This window comes from Octopus bimaculoides, chromosome 25 (genome assembly GCF_046866305.1).
Source record: "Octopus bimaculoides isolate indiv1 chromosome 25, ASM4686630v1, whole genome shotgun sequence".
NCBI classification, from domain to species: Eukaryota; Metazoa; Mollusca; class Cephalopoda; order Octopoda; family Octopodidae; genus Octopus; species Octopus bimaculoides.
Window position 1 is genome coordinate 1,789,183 of NC_142952.1, and position 22,206 is coordinate 1,811,388.

General features: G+C 37.2%; 1 protein-coding gene across 2 annotated transcripts in view; it reads left to right on the forward strand.

Moving 5' to 3' along the window:
• The window catches only part of LOC106875894 (uncharacterized), a 22,027-nt gene extending 505 nt beyond the window's left edge, over positions 1-21,522 (forward strand). Inside the window, exons 2-14 of one of the 2 annotated variants that reach the window (XM_089341577.1) lie at positions 587-651; positions 1,145-1,365; positions 1,968-2,096; positions 2,888-3,004; positions 3,670-3,833; positions 5,697-5,943; positions 6,713-6,835; positions 7,770-7,955; positions 8,536-8,846; positions 9,014-10,558; positions 15,804-15,912; positions 16,663-16,870; positions 20,662-21,522. In XM_089341577.1, coding sequence (XP_089197703.1) covers positions 588-651; positions 1,145-1,365; positions 1,968-2,096; positions 2,888-3,004; positions 3,670-3,833; positions 5,697-5,943; positions 6,713-6,835; positions 7,770-7,955; positions 8,536-8,846; positions 9,014-10,558; positions 15,804-15,912; positions 16,663-16,800 — 3,354 coding nt within the window. In that variant the 5' untranslated portion in view covers position 587 and the 3' untranslated portion in view covers positions 16,801-16,870; positions 20,662-21,522. The remainder of the gene's footprint in view (positions 1-586; positions 652-1,144; positions 1,366-1,967; positions 2,097-2,887; positions 3,005-3,669; positions 3,834-5,696; positions 5,944-6,712; positions 6,836-7,769; positions 7,956-8,535; positions 8,847-9,013; positions 10,559-15,803; positions 15,913-16,662; positions 16,871-20,661) is intronic. The other variant, XM_014924197.3, reaches the window with a different exon arrangement.
• Positions 21,523-22,206: the final 684 nt, after the last annotated feature.

The following is a 22,206-nucleotide window of genomic DNA, read 5'->3' on the forward strand; positions in this document are numbered from 1 at the left end:
CCAAACCTTGTGACAAAACAAACTGATGCAACACAATATCGGGAAGGGTTTGTATGCCTCAAGCAACAGAAAGGAACACACAATGCTGCACAAACCTCAGCAACATGGCACCAACCTTCACCTGTTTCCAAGCTAATATTTGCCCCATGACCTGACAGATTTCTAAGGAAGACTGGAAAATGAAAGACACAGCTTATGTGATGGTGATGTTCGTTTGCAACCATCACACGATGTAAAAACAAGGGGACATTCACACACACACACACACACGCACACACACACGCACCTCTATGCATAAACACATACATACATGATTGCATACACATACAGACACACATAAAACAGGCTTCTTTCAGTTTCCTTTCACGAAATTCAATCACAATGCTGTGATGGCCAGGAGCTATAATAGAAAACACTTGCCCAAACCAGATGGTTGGCAAACAAACCTGCTCAAGTATGGCCATGCTTTGGCATCCATAGCATTTGATTTGCATGGGAGAAAATGGACAATAACAAACGAATGATTGAACTGCACCATTATTTTTTCCTATTTAATTCTGAAGCTATTTTTCTTTTCTTTTCAAAGAATGTCTCACGGAAATAAGGCAGTTGATTCTGAGATTCTGAGATCAGGAATTGCTCAATTAACAGGTAGTGCTTCAAGACATTTTATTATGGTCTCTGTTTGGTCCAGGCATGTATTTTGTATTTTATATTTTGTATTTTGTATTTTGTATTTTAATTATTATTATTATTTGATGAAAATTCTCAGCTTATTTTGCTGGGAATGATGGAAAGTGACAGCAGTCCACAACCAGCAGACTAAGGTGACTCTTGTTTACGGGTCATGCTTCAAGAACTCTGCAGGGAACCTTTGCAGTTCCAAGCAATGGTTTTTGTAGGTGTTCTATCTTTACACTTGCACCAATCTTTTGAGTCATGTTGGTAGTCGGGTGATGATACTTCCAAGCCTGCTGGTTCCAACTGGAATCACGTCTACTCTCCTCATTGACCACAACCTTCGTATTTCCTTCAAATTGTCAGAGTTTTCCATGCACTTTATTATTATTATTATTATTATCATTATTATTATTATTATCATTATTATTGTTATTATTATCATTATTATTGTTATTATTTTAAGGTGCAACTGATATAGATGGAAGATGCGTTGTTACGTTTCCAGTTGCCAGTGTTAATCTCCTGGATTCCTTTACAGCAAATAGACTTGCACACCTTCTAGAGTATTACTGTAGCTTGATGTTACCTGTTGATCAAGTGAAGGGATTCTCCATTCTCATCTGCCTACAACATGCCACTCACCCAGGAATCCAAATGTGGTTGCAAGCCATGGAGGCTGTCCAGGTTTGTAGGGTTTTCTTTTTTAGATATATTTTTATTGTATTTTATTTATTTTATTTTGATGATGCTAAACTGGTTTAGTATTCTGTATTATTTGTTTCATCATGGTGATGCTTGTTATTGTATGTTTGTATGAGTTCTAGTGGAGGCAGTTATCATCATCATCATCATCATCAACAGCATTATCATCATCCTCATTGCTGTTGGTGGTGGCATTCTCGTCGTTGTCGTTGTCATGGCCACAGTCGAATGACTGAAACAAGTAAAAGATCATCATGTAACGTCGACCTTTTCATGCTCCCATGGGTCAGATGGAATTTGTAGAAGGGGATTGTCTACAGCTGGATGTCCTCCCTTTTGCCAACCCTTATCTGTTTCCAAGTGAGTTAACATTTCCCCCTTGACCAGACAGGTTGTCACGGAAGGTTGGAAATGACGGATGCCACTTGGATGACAGTGGCACTTGTTTACGACCACCATGGGATGTCAAAGCAAGGAAACAGTAGCACACAAACATACATACACACACACACACTCACTCAGAGTCCAATGACTGAAACAAACAAACCAACAAACACTAAGAGATCTGTTTTAATCCTCCACAGAAGACTACGTCTGACAGCATCGATGTCGTCTATTTGATCAAACCAAAGACTAAAGATAACTCCCGTTTGTTGAAAAAGCAGCTGGGGCTGAAAGCAAAGTATTCTTCTGCTGTTCCTGTTCTATTCAAGGTGAGTGAAAACATTTCAGTTCTACTTCGTTGCTGTGGCTGCCTCACGTTATAGAAGAGTAAGTGGAAGTAACCAGACTGTGCAGTTGGAAAGTAAGATAAGGATGGTGATGATGTGGTATAAGGGTAAGCTCTTAACCTTTTCGTTTCTGTATTTACTTTGAGGTGCTCTGTGTTTCTTTCAATTAATTTTAAATATAACAAAGAATTTAGTAAAATAAATTAGTTATCATTCAGCTAATGTTAGGAATATAAATTATGACTAAGGTTCGGTGGAAGATTTTAATTCAGAACTTTTGAAAACAAGACATTTGTACTACAGAGCCAGGGGCAGTTTCAGCTGGGTTGGTAATGAAAGGGTTAAGGTACAAGCAGGTAAATAAAAATGAGTAGCGAAAGAAGACTAGGAAAGGTGGGTGGGTAGAGTTTGCAGGAATGCATGGCATGTGGCTAGGTGGTTAGGGTATATTGGCTCATGGGCATAGGGTTATGGGTTCAGTTTTTGGTAGTCCTTTGTGTGCTTGAGCAAGACTCATTATTTCTTGTTTCTCCAGTCCACTCAGCTGTCAAAAATGAGTTGAATCTGTATTTCAAAGGGCTGAGCTTGTCACATTCTGTATCAAGCTGAATCTCCCTGAGATGAAATACTCATTCATATACCTTCCATGATATATATATACAACATGGAGACAGAAATGATATAGTTATCATTTATAAATTGCATGATATGACAATTAACAACATTTACAATTCTTGATATTTGTTTGAACTCACTAAATTATTTCAACACAGGTTGTCTGGTTGGAGAAAATAAAAGAAGTCTACAGCTACATTGATCCATCCCAATTAACAGAAGACTACGGAGGGTTCTTGAAATACTCTCACAAAGCTTGGTTTCTTTATCAAATGGTGAGTTCTAATTCCTCTATCTAAATTATTTATGTTGTTAATTTGTCTGTTTCTGATAAGCTTGAATTTAACCTCTGTGGGATTTGAACTCAGAATGTTAAGAGCCAGAAGAAATTTCAGAAAACATTTCTCCAATGCCCGAATGATTCTGCCAGCTCACAATTAATACTGAGCTCCGTCAATACAGTGCCTGTGTGTAGCAAACTCGTTGCAAAAGATGAAAAGAGAGGATAGAAAATCAAGTGAAGAAAGACAGCAATGAAAGTGAGAAGCAAGTGGAGGGTAGAGAGAATCAAACCCCGAAACACAGGAGAATGACCTGTAAAAGATCCATAGGGATGAAAAGGTGCATAAGCACGTCAGGGATAGTGTTTTTCTTTCCTTGTTCTTCTTTTTCCCCTTTTTAGATTTTGGATATTGGATAAATGGATCTGTATACATTAACATTGATCTTGAATAAGTAACTATATCTCTTTTTTCAAAATATCTTTCAAAATATTCCTGAGAGGGTATATGTATATATATTTCATATCCTAAATATTGCATATTTGATAAATTATCACCACCAACTTGTAAATTTAAAGCTGATTTTTAAATGAAAAACCTAATATATTAATTTCTCTGCCATAGAGCGCTAATAGTGAAAACCACTTCTGTTGTTCTAGACTGTTGGAGATCTGTTGACGAAATCCCATCAACTGGAGAAAAAAATTCCTACAGCTAAAGACCAACTGCAACTGTTGACAGAGTATGATATTAATGGCCGAGACAGTGCGGAACTGAAGTCACTTGTTCAGCAGCTTGAAGAGAAATTCCATGGAATAATGAAGTAAGTTTTTGATACATTAAAAAAGTAAAATGATCTCGTCAAAAACAAAACTACAAGCTTTCTGAATGAACATCAGCCAGGCGCCGATTGGGTCTTGTTTATACAGCAATTGAACATGTTCGAAACTTGTTTCAAATGCGCTCACATACGTTTTTTATGCTATATTTATGAATGAGGAGGAAAAAAATGTTAAAAACAGAATAATTGATAATGTCTAAATATAGGGGGTATTAAAACTGGATAAATTAGTAGTTAGGTGTTAAATGATTTGAAATTGAAGCTAAATTTAGGAAAAGGAACTAAATTCGGTTGCGAAAAAGCTAAATTGTATGAATAATAGAGTTATGTCCCTTACATTGTTAACAGTTTGATAAAAAAAAAAATGGCTGCCCCAATTTCCTCGGTTTTTTTAACCCTCGGCAATTATTTTTTTTATATAATAACCCTTCATATTGCTATGTTTGTGTAACCTTTAAAATTTACTGTTTGTGTATATCTCCTATGTTTATATAACCGTTATAAGAGATGTATGTATATAAGCCTCGAAAGTTGTGCATGCTTAACACCTGAAATACCATCTGTAAAATTGCTGTACAACTGCTGTGTGTATAGACAACACCTTAAACTTGTGTATGTATACCCCTAAAATTGCTTTATTACCATCATCATTTAACATCCGTTTCCTATGCTGCTTTGGATGGTTCGATGAGAGCCTGTAAGCCAGTGGACTGCATCAATCTCCAGTGTTAGCTTTGGTGGAGTTTTCCATGACTACAGGTCCTTCTAAATGCCAACCACCTTACAGAGTGTACAAAGGGGAGTGGGGGGTTCCCGTGGCACCTGCACTAGTTTGCTCACCCAGAAACTCACAAGACAAAAACCCTTCAACAGAATGGTTTTGTACCAGAGGCTGAGAGATGGAAGTATGATGGAAAGACAGGAGCAAGTGTTTTGCCATAGTGGAGATACATGGCTACCCTCCATATAAATATTAAAGACCCTTAAAACTGCTGCCTGAAAATGACAAACAGCATCCATTGGCGAGACTCTGGATCATTGTTTCTCAACCATTTTTTACCTATAGATTCCTTTGATTCCCATTTTACTCAGGTGGTTCCTCACAGCCATTTTCAATATTTCTTCTAAGTCATTACATTTTGAGCTCAAATTCTACCAGAATCAGCTTTGCCTTTCATCCTTCCAGAGTTAATAAAAGTACTGAGGTTGATGTAATCGACTGTCCCCTACTTATTCACTTAAGCCCTTCACTCCCTGAGGCGCATAAGCCATCAACGACTTTTCTCCACCATCCTCGACTCTGGGTTATCTTTTTTTGCTTGTCTCCCACTGGTTCTCTATCTTTTCCATGTAGCTTCTATCTGGATTATGCTGCCCCACATCATATGTTTCCCTGAAGGAAGGCCTTCCTCTCCCAAATCTTGTTCATTTTGAATTGTCATTGATGGTTCTGCAACTTTGCTTTTTTCACAGTAAGAATGTTGACCATATGCAAACCCATTTTTACGTCTGGAAAGAGGTGCTTTATATTAGTCTAGCCTTTATCCTTTGACCGGTCCAGCATGGGGTGGGGGCATACTAGGGGCTTGCACTCTGCCAGATAGCACTCAGGGTCATCAAGGCACCCAAGCCACCAGGCCGAATCAAAAACTGGACCTTGTAGTAGAATCACCCACTCACTTCCCTTAAAATTGCTGGCCTTGTGCCAAAATTTGAAACAATTATTAAATGGTTTTTTATTCTTGTCATTTAACGAGGTAAAGTTTCGGTAGCCATTCCAGTGTTAATTCTTGCCATTGGACACAATATTACCTTTATTACCTTTATTTCACTTCCATTTCACAGGAACTTAAACATGGAAACAATTATTGATGAATGCAAGAATACAATTGCCTCTATGGAACATCCTGAAACAGATTCGGTTTTGTCTCAGATCTCTTCTTCCATTCTGGTTTCTTCAAAAGCTGAACTTCTCCGACTTCACAATTATTTCCTGCAGAGTAAAAAAAGCATGTCAAGAATTTGGGAAGTTCTAAATGATCAAATCCAAAGAATTCTTCAGATTGAGCAATGTCAGGAAGATGCCACCAAGGTGATTTTCTTTCTTGCTTTCTTCTCCCCCCCCCCACCTCTTTCTTCCCTTACTCCCTGCTCTTCCTCCTATGCCTCCTACTCCTCTCTTGTTCCTTCACCTCACCTCCTCCCCCTTCACTTGCTTTCTCTGCTTCTCCTTTGCCTCTTCCTCCCTTGTTTCTTACTCCTCCTCTACCTCCTACTCCTCCCTTGTTCCTTCTCCTTACCTCCTCCTCTTGCCACTTCTGTTCCTTGTCTCTGACTCCAGCCCCTCTTCCCTCCTTCCCTTCCTCTTGCTTCCTCCCCTTCCCCTTGTCTCCTCCCTTCCCCTTACCTCTTCCCCCACTCACCTTCTCCCCCTTCCCCTTTGCCTCTTCCTCCCTCCCTTGCTTCCTACTCTTTCTCCCACACCTCCTAATCCCTTGCCTCCTACTCCCTTCTTGTTTCACCCTCCTCGCCTACCTCCACCTCTTTTCTTTCCTTCTTCACCAACGATTTAATCTATAACCAATGAGGGAGCTTCTATATTATTGCTCAATGATCTGCTAGAAATAGCAGCTAAATCTCTCTCATGGGGTTTTCCTTGTTCAAATTCTGTGTTCAAATTCCACCAAGGTCGACTTTGCCTTACATCCTTTGGGGGTCAATAAATTAAGTACCAGTTACACACTGGTGTCAATGTAATCGATTATCCCCCTCCCCTAAAATGTCAGGCCTTGTGTCTATAGTAGAAAGGATTATTATTATCATCATCTTGATACGGTGCCATTTCTTTTTTGAAATTACAGCTTTGTGATGAAATAAAGAGGTGTGAAGGACTGATGGATGAGCATGTAAAACCTTGCAGATCCCAGGCTGAAGTTGAAGCATGTTTTAACCATTTTCAATCATCGTTGTACACACCAGCCAAAGTAACAAACATCTTTTTCTTTTTAAACTTTTTTAAATATGTGTTTGATAAATTAATGTCATTGTTACAATTCCACTTTCCAGCAAATTGTGAGTTTTATCATGGATCATTACGTAATAGATTTCTCTGTCGGAGTGTTACATCTGCTATGCCGTTTCCTGAGGCTTCTGATTTCTAATTTTGATTCACATTCAGTCAAACCCTTCACTTCAGACAACACAGAATGGTTAGATCTGCCTAGAATAAAACTCACAGTGTTATAGCTCTTTGGGTTATAAGGATATACTGCAAGACCTTCTTTATGGTCAAGGCAAGAACCATTGGTAATAAATGCCTTTTATAGCAAGTAAATCTTCCTAGACAATGGAAAATTTGTAAAAGCAGCACTTCATATCCCTCAGGTTGCCATTATTCCAGCAAACTAAGGCGGTGAGCTGACAGAATTGTTAGCACAACAAGCAAAATTCTTGACAGTATTTTGTCCATCTTTGCGCTCTGAGTTTAGATTCTGCTGAGATCGACTTTGCCTTTCATCTTTTCAGGGTTGATAAAATAATAAGTACCAGGTGAGCACTGGGGTTGATGTAATCTCCACTCAATGTTTGTTTCTGCAGTTAACAAACACTATACTGTAACTGTCTCTTCAGTTAACAAACAATATACAACGTCTGTCTCTTTAGTTAACAACTGAACATTGCATCTGTCTCTTCAATTAACAAACAATATATATATATAAATGTCTGTCTCTTCAGTCAGCAAACGCTACACTGTGTCCGTCTTTTCACTTGACTGCACCTCATGCTCATATGCACATCATGAAACAACACTTGCACCCAACCATTTTTTCAGAAACCATTTCAAGTCAGAATCCCTGTGCACATGGAACAACACATCCAAGTTTATCGATAATCGTTTTCATATTTCTTTCAATGCAGGAAATAATGGAGAAGGCCACACTTGTCTTGCAGACGATTCAGTCTCACAAATCAGCCGACCATCCTCAGTTTACTTCTGAGTTCCTCTCTCAGTTCACATATTGTGTCAAAACTTTTGCAAACAGACTTGAAGATATTCACCATCAATATGGCGACATGCAGCAGTTCTTTCTTGTATTGCAAAAGGTGAGAGACTCCTTGGTAACATTGTTTGATTTCATATTCAGTATCCATACATGTGTGTGCGTGTGTGTGATTGTGTATGTATATACATATATATATACATATATATATATATATATATGTGTATATATATATATATATATATATATATATATATATATATATATATATATATATATATATATATATATATGTGTATATATATATATATATATATATATATATATATATATATATATATATATATATATATATATATATATATATATATATATATGATAATGATGTCCAACCCATGCCACCATAGAAATCGGACATTAAATGATATATATATATATATATATATATATATATATATATACATATTGTATAGTAATGCCCTTATATATATATATATATATATATATATATATATATATATATATATATATATATATATATGCATATATCACAAAAACTGTTACTCAGAGTTTCACGTTCCTGTTTGTCAAACAGTTTTGTTTAGAATTCTAAACATATATACATATATACATATATACGACGGGCTTCTTTCAGTTTCTGTCTCTCTTTCTTTCTCTTCCAGTGTATCGCCTGGTACCAAAAAGTTCTTATGTTTCTACCAATGTCTCTTAGACGTAAGTTAAGAAGAATCCGTAAAACAGCCGCAACATATACAGATTCCTCTTCTGAATCCATTTCTTCCTTGTCGTCAGCTTCTTCCAGTCAATGGAACAATAAACTAATCCCAATTCCACAAAACTGGGCACACATTGTCTCTAACATTCACAGCCACTACCCCAGTCCGAAGAAAGAACACGTGATGATTTTAAATGAATTGGCACCTAAAGGCATTGGAAGTGAAATACAAGCAAAATCTTCTCTTTTATTCTTCAGGCAAGTCTTCCAGAGAGAAAATTTCATGCGACTAAATTCTTTCCTTTCATTAACATAAGTGAAGTTTCATACCGATGTATTAAGATATTGGTCTATTGCTTTTAATTTGATAATTTATCTAACATTTTAAATCTTTAATTTTTCATTTTTCTTTTTTCCGCATCCAGGATTCAAGTTTTATTGAAGCTACTTCAAAAATCCATCTTTCGGGGTTATGAATTGAATCTAGCTCTAAAGTGGAAGGTGGCTCTCATGAAAGACAAAGATGACATTGTGAATGATGCTGCATGGAGAAAATCCTTGGAATTTTCAGAAAAACATCCTACAGTCATTCCAAAGACAGAAAGCAGTCAAAACAAGAAACCTTCTGTTGATACCCCAATAAATGGTGTAACAGAACCAGAGATCTCTAAAACAGAAGTTATAAAATCAAATATTTCCAAAACAAATGCCTTAGCACAAGATGTCTCCAAAATTGATGTCATAGCATCAGATATCTCTCAGGAAAATGTTTCGTCATCAGCTTTACCCAAACCAGAAGTAATTGTATCTGATATAGTGAGCTCAGATGTAAAGACGCAAAGAGAAAAGAGTTCCGGTGACCCTCCTGATTATAAAACAGCTGTGCAAACAATGTATCCCACATCCGATGGAGATGAGGAATATTTTGTGTCTCTTTCTTTTTCTTCTGAAGTAGATTCTTCTTCATCATCTCAAGACGAAGACACACCAGATTTCTCTCCAAGATTTAGTGAAATTTTACCCCCTGTGAAACAATTTCCATTGCACCAGACACTAAAGGCAAAATCTGTCAGACCAAAGTCAAGAACCAAAAAATATAATGTTCTACCAAACAACTTAAAGAAATCTAAAAACTTTGCTTCAATGCCATCTTCTTTAGCCAATAGTTTCGATACAAACAACGAATCACTCCACAGTGCTGATTCCGCATCAAATCTCTGTTATTCTTCAAACAGTTCTATTAAAAAGCAAATATTCCATGATGCGATTGTGAAACAAATTCGGGAAGTGACTTTGAGTAACATACCTTCAGATTCGAAAATAGACATTGTTTCCAGTCTTTTGAACAAACATCAACCAAATAGTAGCAGTATGAGTAGCAGCAGCAGTCATAGAAGTCGCAATACGTGGCATCAGAATATTTTGAGCAGTGATATTAGCAGTGATGAAGATTGTAACTTAAACGGAAGCAAACCATCTCCCAATATGACCCTTCACTACAGATCCTTACCTAGATTTTACCAAAACCCATCCAATTCCAATATGTTATCTTCTGTTACTGGCAACAGAGCAAAAACTAAAAGAATGAAATCTCCAAAGACCAGATTAATTAATGATGGAAATATTATCTTAAGGAAGCAATATTCTAAATCACTAATGAATCTACAAAGTAATAACGATGTTGACCTGACTGATGATACAGCTCCACTTCCACAGAACCGTAACACCGAAACCAGTTTAAATGACATAGAAGAACAATTAAACCAAGTTACACTACAAGAAACCTTTGCAGCAAAATCTTGTGACTTTCCTGGAAATGAGAGACAATCGTTACTTACATCATCTCATAGATACAACAGTGATTACATTAATCAGTGGATTAATTGCAGTTGTAGCCCAACCAGTACTGATCTTACTGGTGACTTGGCACCGTCTAATTCACTCTCTGACACTGGATATACATCAAACAGGTAAGTGTTCATAGTGTTACCAACGTGTCACCAAGCTGGTCGTGTGCAGCTGCTAGCTCTGGCAGTTTGCTGTTGATATTGTTGCTCTGTCTGGAAATGAGTAACTGACAGGTGCAGATGCAGCTGTGTGGTTGAGAAGCTTGCTTCCCAACCATGTGGTCTTTGGTTCAATTCCACTGTGCAGCACCTTGGGTGAGTGTCTTCTACTATAGCCATAGATCAACAAAAGCCTTGTGAGTGAACTTAGTAAATGGAAACTGTAAGAAGCCCATCATATACATACATATATATTTCTATGTATGTATGTCTTTGTACTTGTTTGTCTCCCATTGACTGCCTGACAACCAGGGTTGGTTTGTTTATATCCTCATAACTTGGCTGTTGAGCAAAAGAAATGAACAAGGTAAGTGCCAGACTTTAAAAATAAGTATAAGGGGTCATTTGTCCAACAAAACCTTCAAGACGGTTCCCCAGCATGACTGCTGTCCAATGACTGAGGCAAGCAAAGGATAAAAGATTAAAAAATTCACAGGTCCACTGCTTGCAGATATTATAAGGTGTATCATCTTATAGGCAAACAGTGTGGAGGCCACTTGCTTTGAGCATTTTGGAATGGAGCTTTTAGGTAAATATTACTGGTTAATAGCATTCATAGCTTAGAAACTATACCAGAATAGACAATGGGGCCTGGTGCAGCCCCTGGCTTTACCAGCTCTGGTCAAACTATCTAAATCCTGCCAGTATGGAAAATGGGCATTAAATGATGATGATGATGATGATGATGATGATGATGATGATGATGATGATGATGATGATGATGATAATGATGATGATGATGATGATGATTATATATAAATGTGTGTGTGTGTGTGTGTCCCTCTCTTTATCTCGATGAGAAGAAAAGAAGAAAAGTAAAAGACAGATTCAACGAAAGAAAGCTTGTTGTAGTTATGTCGTTTCAGCCAAAGAGATGTCCAGACTTAGAGACTCTATAAGAGGGAAGTGATGAGAAGCATTTTGATGACTGACTGGTTTCTTGACAGAAAGAGACCTCTCTCCCTCTCTCTCTCCATCTCTCTCTCTCAATATGTATATTAGTGTATGTATATATGTATGTGTAAGTGCACTCTTGCACATACATAAGCTTGGTCTTGCTCTCTCTGGTTTATCACATTCACAGCTATGCATCATGAGCCTTTCAATAGTTCTCACATAGTGTACCATTTCCCCCCACATCACCACCACCACCACCACCACCACCAACATCTGCAATGCCGCCAAAAATCCATGCTAAATATTCTAATTTTAGATAATCACCAAAATTACAAATACCTATTTATCAGTGTGGCATTTTTTAGCAAAATTCCTACAGAAATGCGCTTGTGTATCTACAAGAGAAAGCCATTTTGTATGAATGGTGTAATACCAAAGCGTGATTTTTTGGAGGGGGTGGTGGTCTTTTTTTTTTTCTAATTTTTTTCTTTTTCTTTTTATATAAAAAGTGGAATATAATCAAAACAAAGTGGGCTGTTGTTAATAATAATTTGGTCAAAAGAGAAACAAAATTCCTGACTGAAAAATTAATGAGTAATTAAGAAGACTCTGGGAGTGTGTGTGTGTGTGTGTGTGTGTGTGTGTGTGTGTGTGTGTGTGTGTGTGTGTGAGCGTGTGTTCACACCAACTCAAACATCAAACATAATGGCAGGAAAATAGTTCAAATTCTGTTGAGATGTTCTAAGACAATATATGACTTGTCTTGTGAATATATATATGTACATATATATATATATATATGTACATATATATATATATATATATGTGTGTGTGTGTGTGTGTGTGTGTGTGTGTGTGTGTGTGTGTGTGTGTGTGTATATTTATATATATATATATATATATATATATATTATGGAGATGTACTTGCATAGCAAGTGACTTGATCTGAGATTGTGTGCTGAAACAAAAACAATTGCAGCATCAAAGGTGTTTATAAGCCATTTAAAAACACACAAAAACTTTTAGATTCACTTCAGCATTTAAATTTAATTTGTAAAACTATTTTCGTCTCTTTGAAACCGCAACTTGTTCGCTGACAAAATGTTGAAGTGAATCCAATGGTTTTTGTGTGTTTTTAAATGGCTTATAAACACCTTCCATGCTGCAAATGTAAAAACCACAATGTAAACTCATCTGGGACTTAAGTGCAGTATAATAAAAGCATCAATTTCAAAAGCTCAGCTACACTCTATGAGTGTCACTTAAAGATGTTAAATGCTGAAAGTGAAAACAAGAAAAAGAAAGAGAGAGAGAGAGACATATGCACACAACATATGCTTATATATGTGTGTGTGTGTGTGTGTGTGTGTGTATGTGTGTATCAAAAGTATACGAGGAATATGTGCACAATCTTATTCCTCTCACATCCAGACTGCCTTGTTTTTGAATTTATTTATGTATTCATGTATAAATGTATCTATGTAGCTGTGTATGTGTGTGTGTGTGTGTGTGTGTGTGTGTGTATGTGTGTGTGTTTGTGTGCATGTGTTTATGCAAGTCATGTTTGCAGTTCTGTAATGTTTGCATCTTTCTGCTGTGTTTTTTTTTCCCCCCAGTTGCTTATTTAACCTCGGGGACCCTGCTCCTCATTTCTCAGCTCCCAGCCCTAACCCACCATTCCTTACTCCCCAAATCCTCATTCCTAGCTCTTGTCATCGCCCAGTTCGCACCCACAATCCTCAAAATGTCTTCACCACCACCCCAGCCCCACCCCACCAGCCCTTCACATCCTGTCCACCTTTGTCTCTTATCTATCTCGGTGCTATTACACTCCTCCGTTCAACCAGTGAAATATTAACAGAATGAGTGATGAGAAAGAACTGTCTGAACAAACATTAATATCAATGAAAGTTCATTGCAGACTTCTTCTTTGTCTGTCTGTTTGTTTCTAAATGGCACCAGCTGCTGCTTCTTTGCTTATTTTTGATTGTGCTGCCAAAATTTCTGGTATAAAAAATATATATATATAGAAAATGTCTCTTAGATTGTGAAGGGCAAAACTAGGAAGCCAATCTTATACACAGTTCCACTGTCAAAATGTCTAAATTTAATGGGAAGTAAATCTAATTGCAAAGAGAATACCAAACCAAAACAGCTTGTTTGATTTTAATGTTTAACTTTTTGTTTCCCCTGAGGGAAGCTGTGGTGCCCATGGCCTTCATTAGCTTTCTTGGATCAGTAAGATTGATGCTACTAATGGAGTGGTGTAGCTTTTTGGAAGACGAGGACGGTAGCTATCTGCCTAAGAAAAAGTTATCTTCTCGAGTCATTGAGTTCAAATTCCGTGGTGGTGGTCAACTTTGCCACGCATTCTTTTAGGGTCAATAAAATACCAATCAAGTACTATAGTTGATGTAATCACTCCCCCCACCATCTCTCCTCGAAAATTTCTGGCCCTGTGCCAAGATTTGAAACCATTGTTAGAACTGGATAAGTTTTACCTGTTCTTTGACTGTCTTTTGATGGTGCAGGCATGGCTGTGTGCATAAGAAGCTTGCCTTGTAGTGATGTGGTACTGGGTTCGATTCCACTCGGCAGTACCAAGCGCAAAGTGTTTTCTGCCCTAACTTTGGGTTTACCAAAGGCGGTGAGCTGGCGGAGACGTTAGCACGCCGGGCGAAATGCTTACCGGTATTTTGTCTGTCTTTATGTTCTGAGTTCAAATTCCGCCGAGGTCAACTTTGCCTTTCATCCTTTCGGGGTCAATAAATTAAGTACCAGTTACACACTGCGGTCGATGTAATCGACTTAATCCCTTTGTCTGTCCTTGTTTGTCCCCTCTTCCGGGATCGGTTTGCTCGACTAAAGGCGGTGCTCCAGCATGGCCACAGTCAAATGACTGAAACAAATGAAAGAATAAAAGATTGCACAGCTCTATTTTCTACTTACAAAAAGTTATTTATTCCAGCAAGAAATTATAAGATTACCCTTTTACAGGTTTAAATGTCAAAGCTTTTTTTCCTTTTTTTAGTTGCTAGAATGTCTTGTAAACTTCTCTCCCAAAATAATATTGCTGAAATTACAGTGACAAATGATGATGATGATGATGATGATGATGATGATGATGATAATAATAATGGTTTCAAATTTTGCCACAAGGGCGGCAATTTCGGGGAAGGGGGATGAGTCGATTCCATCAACCCCAGTGTTTGACTGGTACTTATTTCATCGACCCCGAAAGAATGAAAGGCATAGTCAACCCCGGCGGGATTTGAACTCAGAACATAGCGATAAGTGAAAGACTGCTCAGCGTTTCATCCAGCATGCTAACAGTTCTGCCAGCACAAGGCCTGGAATTTGTAGGGAGGAAGAGAGTTGATCACATCAACTCCAGTACATGACTGGTACTTCATTTATTGACCCTGAAAGGATGAAAGGCAAAGTCAACCTCGGTGGAATTTGAACTCAGAACATAAAGACAGACGAAATATCATTAAGCATTTCGCCCGGCGTGCTAACGTTTCTTATTTCTTTATTGCCCGCAAGGGGCTAAACATAGAGGGGACAAACAAGGACAGACAAAGGGATTAAGTCAATTACATGGATTTGGTAGAAGAAAACTGAAAGAAAACCACCATGTGTGTGTGTGTTAGTGGCCTTGTGTTTGTGCCCTCCACTACTGTCTGAGAACAGGCTTTGGTTTGTTTAAATCCCCATAACTTAACAGTTCAGCAAAAGAGACCAATAGATAAAGTACCAGATTTACAAAAGTACCAGTGTTGATCTGTTAAACTAAAACCAGGCCTGGCCAACTTGAATTACATTGTGGGTCACTTTAATCACGGAAAGCTTTTTGAGGGCCTCTTGACAGAACTGGAAGTGTTTTGCTTTCTCATGTTATTATAACAATAATGAATGAATGATCGTTGATTCAACATGAAACATTATCGTTGCAAAAACAGTATTATCTTTCTTTTTTACTTTTCATTACAATCTTTAATTTTTGATAAAATTTTTAAAATGTTTGTTTAAATAAACCGATTTCAAGAAAGTATCAAGCAGGCCACAAGATAAAAGTCTACAGGCTGCATGCGGCCCGTGGGCCTCAGGTTGGCCAGCTCTGAACTAAACCTTTCAAAGAAGTGCTCAGCATGGCTGCAGTCCAATGACTGAAGACAAATGAAAGATATAAAGATAAAAGGATCTCTGGAATTTATAACAGAATCTAAAATATTCCTTAACTGTCTTTCAGGGTCCAAAATGAATCGTCTGAAGAATATGAAGAATTTGATAGTATTTTGGTTGAACTACAACAAGACCAAGTTCAGTCGACTTTAGAGAGAACGGAGAAAATTCTTCTGGTTAGCTTCTGGAAATTTCTACTTACCTTTTGAACTCCTGGCTATGCTTACTGGGTGTGACATCGTTTGACTATGTCCCTGGAGAAGGAAAATGCAGGCAGCAATATGGTCTTCAGTTTACAGCTGTAAATATCAATGTTTCTCACAATTTGTGGCTGCCTGCTTTTGTGTCCTCCAGGAATATAGTCAAACAAAATCGCAGGGGCAAGGGGGAAGGGGACAAGGGGCCTGAGGCAAGGGGAAGTAGGGCATGGGATCAGTCCATCCTGGGTGGTACTTTTAGTGGGGGGGCAGCCTGATTATAATGAGGGACATGAATATTAAAGATTTCTTCATTTGCCGACAGGTTTGAAATTACGATTGTAATACCTGTGACTGTGCTATTAAGGATAAGTTTTGGGTGATTAAAGAGGACATTTATACATTGTAAAGATTGGTTGGGTTTATGGAAGGGATGGTATAAATTAGTGTTTAAGTTAAGGGTAACATCCAGTTTCAGAGGAAATACTTAGGTTGTAGTTTTTAAAGAGTTTATGTAGGGCTTTCTTTGTGCATTCCACTGAAGGTCAAGATAATCCAGTTACTGCAAGAAGTGTGTCATCCCTGTATAGTCTGCCGGTTACATTGAGAAAGTATTGTTTAATTTGGGATAGGAGATACAAGCTCACAAGGCCTGTGACCTGGGTCGAGTCTGATGAGCCCATTGTTATATTGAAGTAATCCATTTACATACATATTTATATATTTCAGGAACAAGAACAACTTCTTAATTCTGAATTAGAAACAGAAATTGATCAAGATTTTGAACCGGATGAATTGTTGAGTCAGCAAAGTGATTCTGCTTCTGTTGCTAAAAGTGAAAGCCAAGATTTTGACAATTTCATTTGATATTCAAACTTGGCTTTTGTTGAATTAATTTGACAATTGCCACATTGCAGATGGCATTTCTAGCAATTTGGTAAGTACATTGTTCAACAAATCAGTCTATTTTTAACTACTGCCTGAAAATATTAGTTTCAAGAAGTGTGTATAGCTGTGAAATCTTTACTAGGGTTTAAATAAGTAAGTCATTTGATGCATGCTGTTCAAGTATGATGAATAAAATTGGTTAAAACAGACCTATTAATCCACAATTAACAAAGAATTTATGTTAATTAGCGAAGATAACTCTATGAATGTGTCATGAAAATTTGTGATCTGAGAAATATGCTAAATATTAGTAAGTCAGTAACTTCCCCATAATCTAGCAGTTCAGCAAAAGAGACCAATAGAATAAATACCAGCCTTAAAAAAAAAAATAAATAAGTTCCTGGGTTGATTCATTCAACTACAAATTCTTCAAGGTGATGCCCCAGAATGGCCACAGTCTAATGTCTAAGACAAGTAAACAATAAAAGATAAAGATTAATAAGTCAATTTCATTTAGTTTAAACAGAATCCATTTTCTGGGCCCAGACTGAAGAAAGAACTGGTCCATGCAGTCTTTGCATGATCTTCAGGTTCTCTTAGTAGAAGATTATAAGCCTGCATTCACATTTTGGTCCCCCATGTCTGTTATGCCTGCTTCTTGACTGCAACTGCCATTTTGGATGGAAAAACTATTTTATACCTTAAACAGATTTTGCTGTGATAGGTGCAGGCATAGCTGTGTGGTAAGAAACTTGCTTTCCAGCCACATGGTTTCTGGTTCAGTCCCACTGCATGGCACTTAAGGGCAAGTGTCTTCTACTTTAACTCTTAGCCAAACGAAAGCCTTGTGAGTAGATTTGATAGATGTAAACTTGTAACTCTAGTTAGATGGGTAATTGGATAATTAGATAGGTTGCATGTTCTTACCAATATTAAAATCAAGTCCATTTGAAATTTTCATTGGAACCATTTATTTATGAATAAACATTATAATGACTTCAAAAGTAAGTTGCCAGAGGCTGAATCACTGATTACCATTAGTGAGTTATATATGTATATTGGCCAAGAATTAAATAGCTACATATATGTTTTAGCAAGCAGCAACAATAAAGAACGTATTGTGTTGGTTCTTGCAAAAGTGAGAATATTGTGTTCATTGTAAACAAAGTGATTCTTTTTAACTCAAGGTTGAGCAGCCAACCAAGAATCCTGTGTTTGTCTGTCTTTTCAATCTCTGCACTGATTGTTCCATGCTCCTATATTTATGGCCATATTGCGGCAGGAAACTCATGGAAGTTTCCATTTGAAATCATATGATCAAATGATTGCAGCTGTAATATGATTGGTCAGAATTCAGGGCAAGTCATCTGATAAATTGTGGCCTATTTTTCATTGCTGAACTGATGCAATTTCAAATGTAAGCCCTGCTACACACACAAACACACACGTGTTTGTGTGTTTGTGTGTGAAAAGGCCGGCCCTTTGAAATATCAGTACTGCTCCTTTTTCACGGCTCAGTGAACTGGAGCAATGTGAAATAAAGCGTTCTGCTCAAGGACACAATGCATCACCAGGAATCGAACTCATGTCCTGATGATCATGAGCCGTACACCCTAACCACTAAGCTATATGACATCACATAAAACATATGAATACATATTTTGTGTATATGAATATAAATGTATGTATATGTGTTTGTGTGTGAGAGTGTTAATGTGTGTGTTTGTCTCTCTTTGTGTTGACATTGTGTGGGAGATGTAAACGACTGTGGCTGTCACATAAGCATGGAAAAGCAGGCATTAAAACAGTGGTGGGGGCGGAGGTGACAGCAGCAGTGTTGGCAGTAGTTGAAGTTGCAATGGTGATGATGATAATGATGATGTTGATGGTGCATCAGCAGCTAACCTTTAAAGTCAATAGAGACCAAGTATAAAGCATTAGGCTTATCTCTCCCTGGGCTTAACTTTAGCTTATGATGCTGTCTATAGCTATAGGAAATGAAGGAGATAAAACAATATGGAAAGAAGCAAGCTAGTCGACCAGCGTATCCATGCTAGCATAGATTCATAAACAACACTAAGCGCGTTCATCACATTTGTCTCCCTTGAACTAACACCTCTTCAACAAATTCACAAGGAAATCATGTAAAAACAAAATCATCTATACTTCCTGTAAGTGATGTGTCAACACCTTTGGAATTTCCCAGCAACCACACTTCACAAAATGCAACAGTCCTAAGTAGCCCAACCAGGGAAACCTCTTAGCCATCATTCGATCTGCTAGAAATAGCAGCTAAATTACTCCTGAAGCAAAACTTGATGTTTTTAAAAAAGAGAAGACACACTGGATAATGTAATAGTCCTAGACATGATTGTCTGGAAAAATGTCAGGGTAGTCTTCGCTCTAGAATTCCTTTGGTTGTAGGTCTACTCAACCAATGCTTACCTGGGGGGGGGGGGGGAATAACAATGAATATATCACCATTCCTAGAAAGTTATACAACACAACCAAAAGGAGAGTTCACATGACACTCCCCTCTGTTGAACAGCTCATGGAAGTACACACACACACACACACATGCATATTTCAAGGGCATTTGCAACATGCAGAGTGGAATATAAACTATTTGAAGCATTAGATCTGTATGTATGTATATATATATATATATATATATATATATATATATATATACACACACACACACACACACACACATACATGCATACATAATTACATGCATACATACATACATACATACATGTGTGTGTGTATGTATCTGACATTGCCAAACATTTGGCTGTCTCTCTTGTTGTCCTGGTCTACTCCAGTTGCATAACAAACAGCAGTAATATATCTAAGCAATGATCTAACACCATGCCTTGGAGCATCAGTTCTTTGATGGAATTGTAGAATACAATAATGACAAACAACATGCTACAGGACATTTATAAATTTGGTGAATTCTATCCAATGGTGTAGCTGGGGGTGGGAGATGGGAGGGGGAGCTGCACCAGGTTTCAGTCTTATTTGGCATGGTTTCTACAGCTGGATGCCCTTCCTAATATGCCAACCACTCCAAGAGTGTAGTGGGTGCTTTTTACATGCCACCAGCATAGTACTTTATTTATTGATCTCAAAGAGGATAAAAGGTAAAGTTGACTTTGACTGGATTTGATCTCAGAGTACTGGAATGATGACTGCAGGACAATGCATCCAGCGCCCTCGCAGCCCTGCAAATTCGACAGAATGAACATAGAAGGAAAGGTTCTCTCTTTTGTGCATTTGTTAAAATCCTCATTTATACGACAATCATTATGGGTTTGTTTTGATAAATACTCTTCAGAACGGCAAGTTAGACTGAGGCAAAGATGGAATGTGAATGAAGCTCATCAAAATAATACCAAAATCAAAGTGTAAAACAAAACAAAAGACAATGCTAACAGCCAGTCATACACACATCAATTGAGTGTTAGCTTTGATGAATTAACAGTTATTAATAATGAAGCTGAAAGGCTATTCATTAGGAGATTAATATGATATTGATATATATATAAAATACGTGTGTGTGTGTGTGGGGGGGGGTTCCTACACATTATTCTTTATGTTTGCTTTTCAATGATAAGCAAAGCATTATATCTAAATAAAATGGCACAAAGCAATAAAAGTACATGATACAAGTACAGCCCACTGATCCTAAGCAATGATAAAAATTGAATGAAATTGAAAAAAAAAAATTTTTCAGGCATTTATCTTACGCCATTAGCTCTGCTTCAGTAATTAAACAACTTTTTTCTACTTCATGTTCTATTAATCATATTTTTGTTACTGTTTGTTTGATAGAAAACCTTAATGAACCTGACCAGTTTACTACAGAGCAGACTCAGCTGAAAACAAGCTCATTCTTTCAAAGAATTAGAAAACAAGAACAACTGATAACAGACTGTAATGACCTCATTTCAGGTGACATTTTAGCATTACATCATTCTGTCACCTGTCTGTCTTTTTGACCAATGAAACACCAGTGTTCTATCAGCAATTTTTGCTATTTAAATAGAACCTGAATCATTTTCTCCCTCTTCCCATTTATCCTTGGAAGCAACCATACAACCATATGATAGCTATTTTACTCTCCACCCTCTATCTTGTTCCCCCTATTCTTATCACTTTGTCAGTTATTAGCTCCTTGTTTTGTCTCCACAGAACAGAATTGGCTATCTCAAATCCCAAGAGGCATTGTGGCTGAATGAGAAATCATTTTCTGAACAGTTAATTTCCACCAATTTGAAAAGACTTACATTATCTACATTTTTCTCTCAACTGCTGCCCATTATCTACTTGTACACATTGACCTTATAAACAAGAAAATATGTTCAAATGCTTACTACAGCACAAATTAGCCAATTGACTTTAAAAAAACATGAACGTATATATATATATGTACATTTTCTATTACATATTTTTTATAACATAAATTACATAATTGACTTCTGTATGTATAAAATCACAACAGATTATACACACCTAACCTTTTATTGATATAATGTAGCCAAAATTGTTATTTTGCAGTGTATTAATTTTGTAGTTTTTAAACTTGTACTCACAAACTATATGTAGTCTACTATTGAATTATTGTACCAACAAGATCAGAAGGGGTTTATTTTTTTGTTGGTGAGTAGGAAATAAAAGAAAGATTAAACATAATTCTTTGTTTTTAATTTTTTAAACTGTTTTTATCTTTTTATTTGTTTCAGTCATTGGATTGTGGCAATGCTGGAGCACCTCTTTGAAGGGCTAAGTTAAACAAGTTGACCCAAATACATTTTTTTAAAACATCAAGTGCTCATTCTATCATTCTCTTTTGACAAACTACTAGTAGTTGATTCATATTGGCCATTGTAAGGTTTCAATCAATATAAGGACTATATGATTAGTCTAATTATATACAGAGGTGTTGAAGATGGAGATGGAGTGAGTGATATTGTAAACTGACTTCACAGCTTTGATATAAATACATTTATTGTTCCAGTCAGCAGTATACTGTCAGTGCAATGGCTGTTGCAGCAGTTACTGGCATGGAATGTATCACAAATATTTTGTTTTTATTCTTCTATCTTTTACTTGTTTCAATCATTGGACAGCAGCCATATCAAATAAATCAACCTCTACTTTTGTGGGTTAGGCTAAAGTAGATGATGCTTGCCCAGAGTGTCATGCAGTGGGACTGAACTCGGAACCATGTGATTGGAAAGCAAGCTTCTTACCACACAGCCACACTTGAGCCTGTATGTGTGTGTGTGCATGTGTGACAGACTCCATTCACCATGTGGGTACAGATTACATATAATGTGTTCGTGCCAATCATGTAGCAGGTGCTGTTACTGTTAT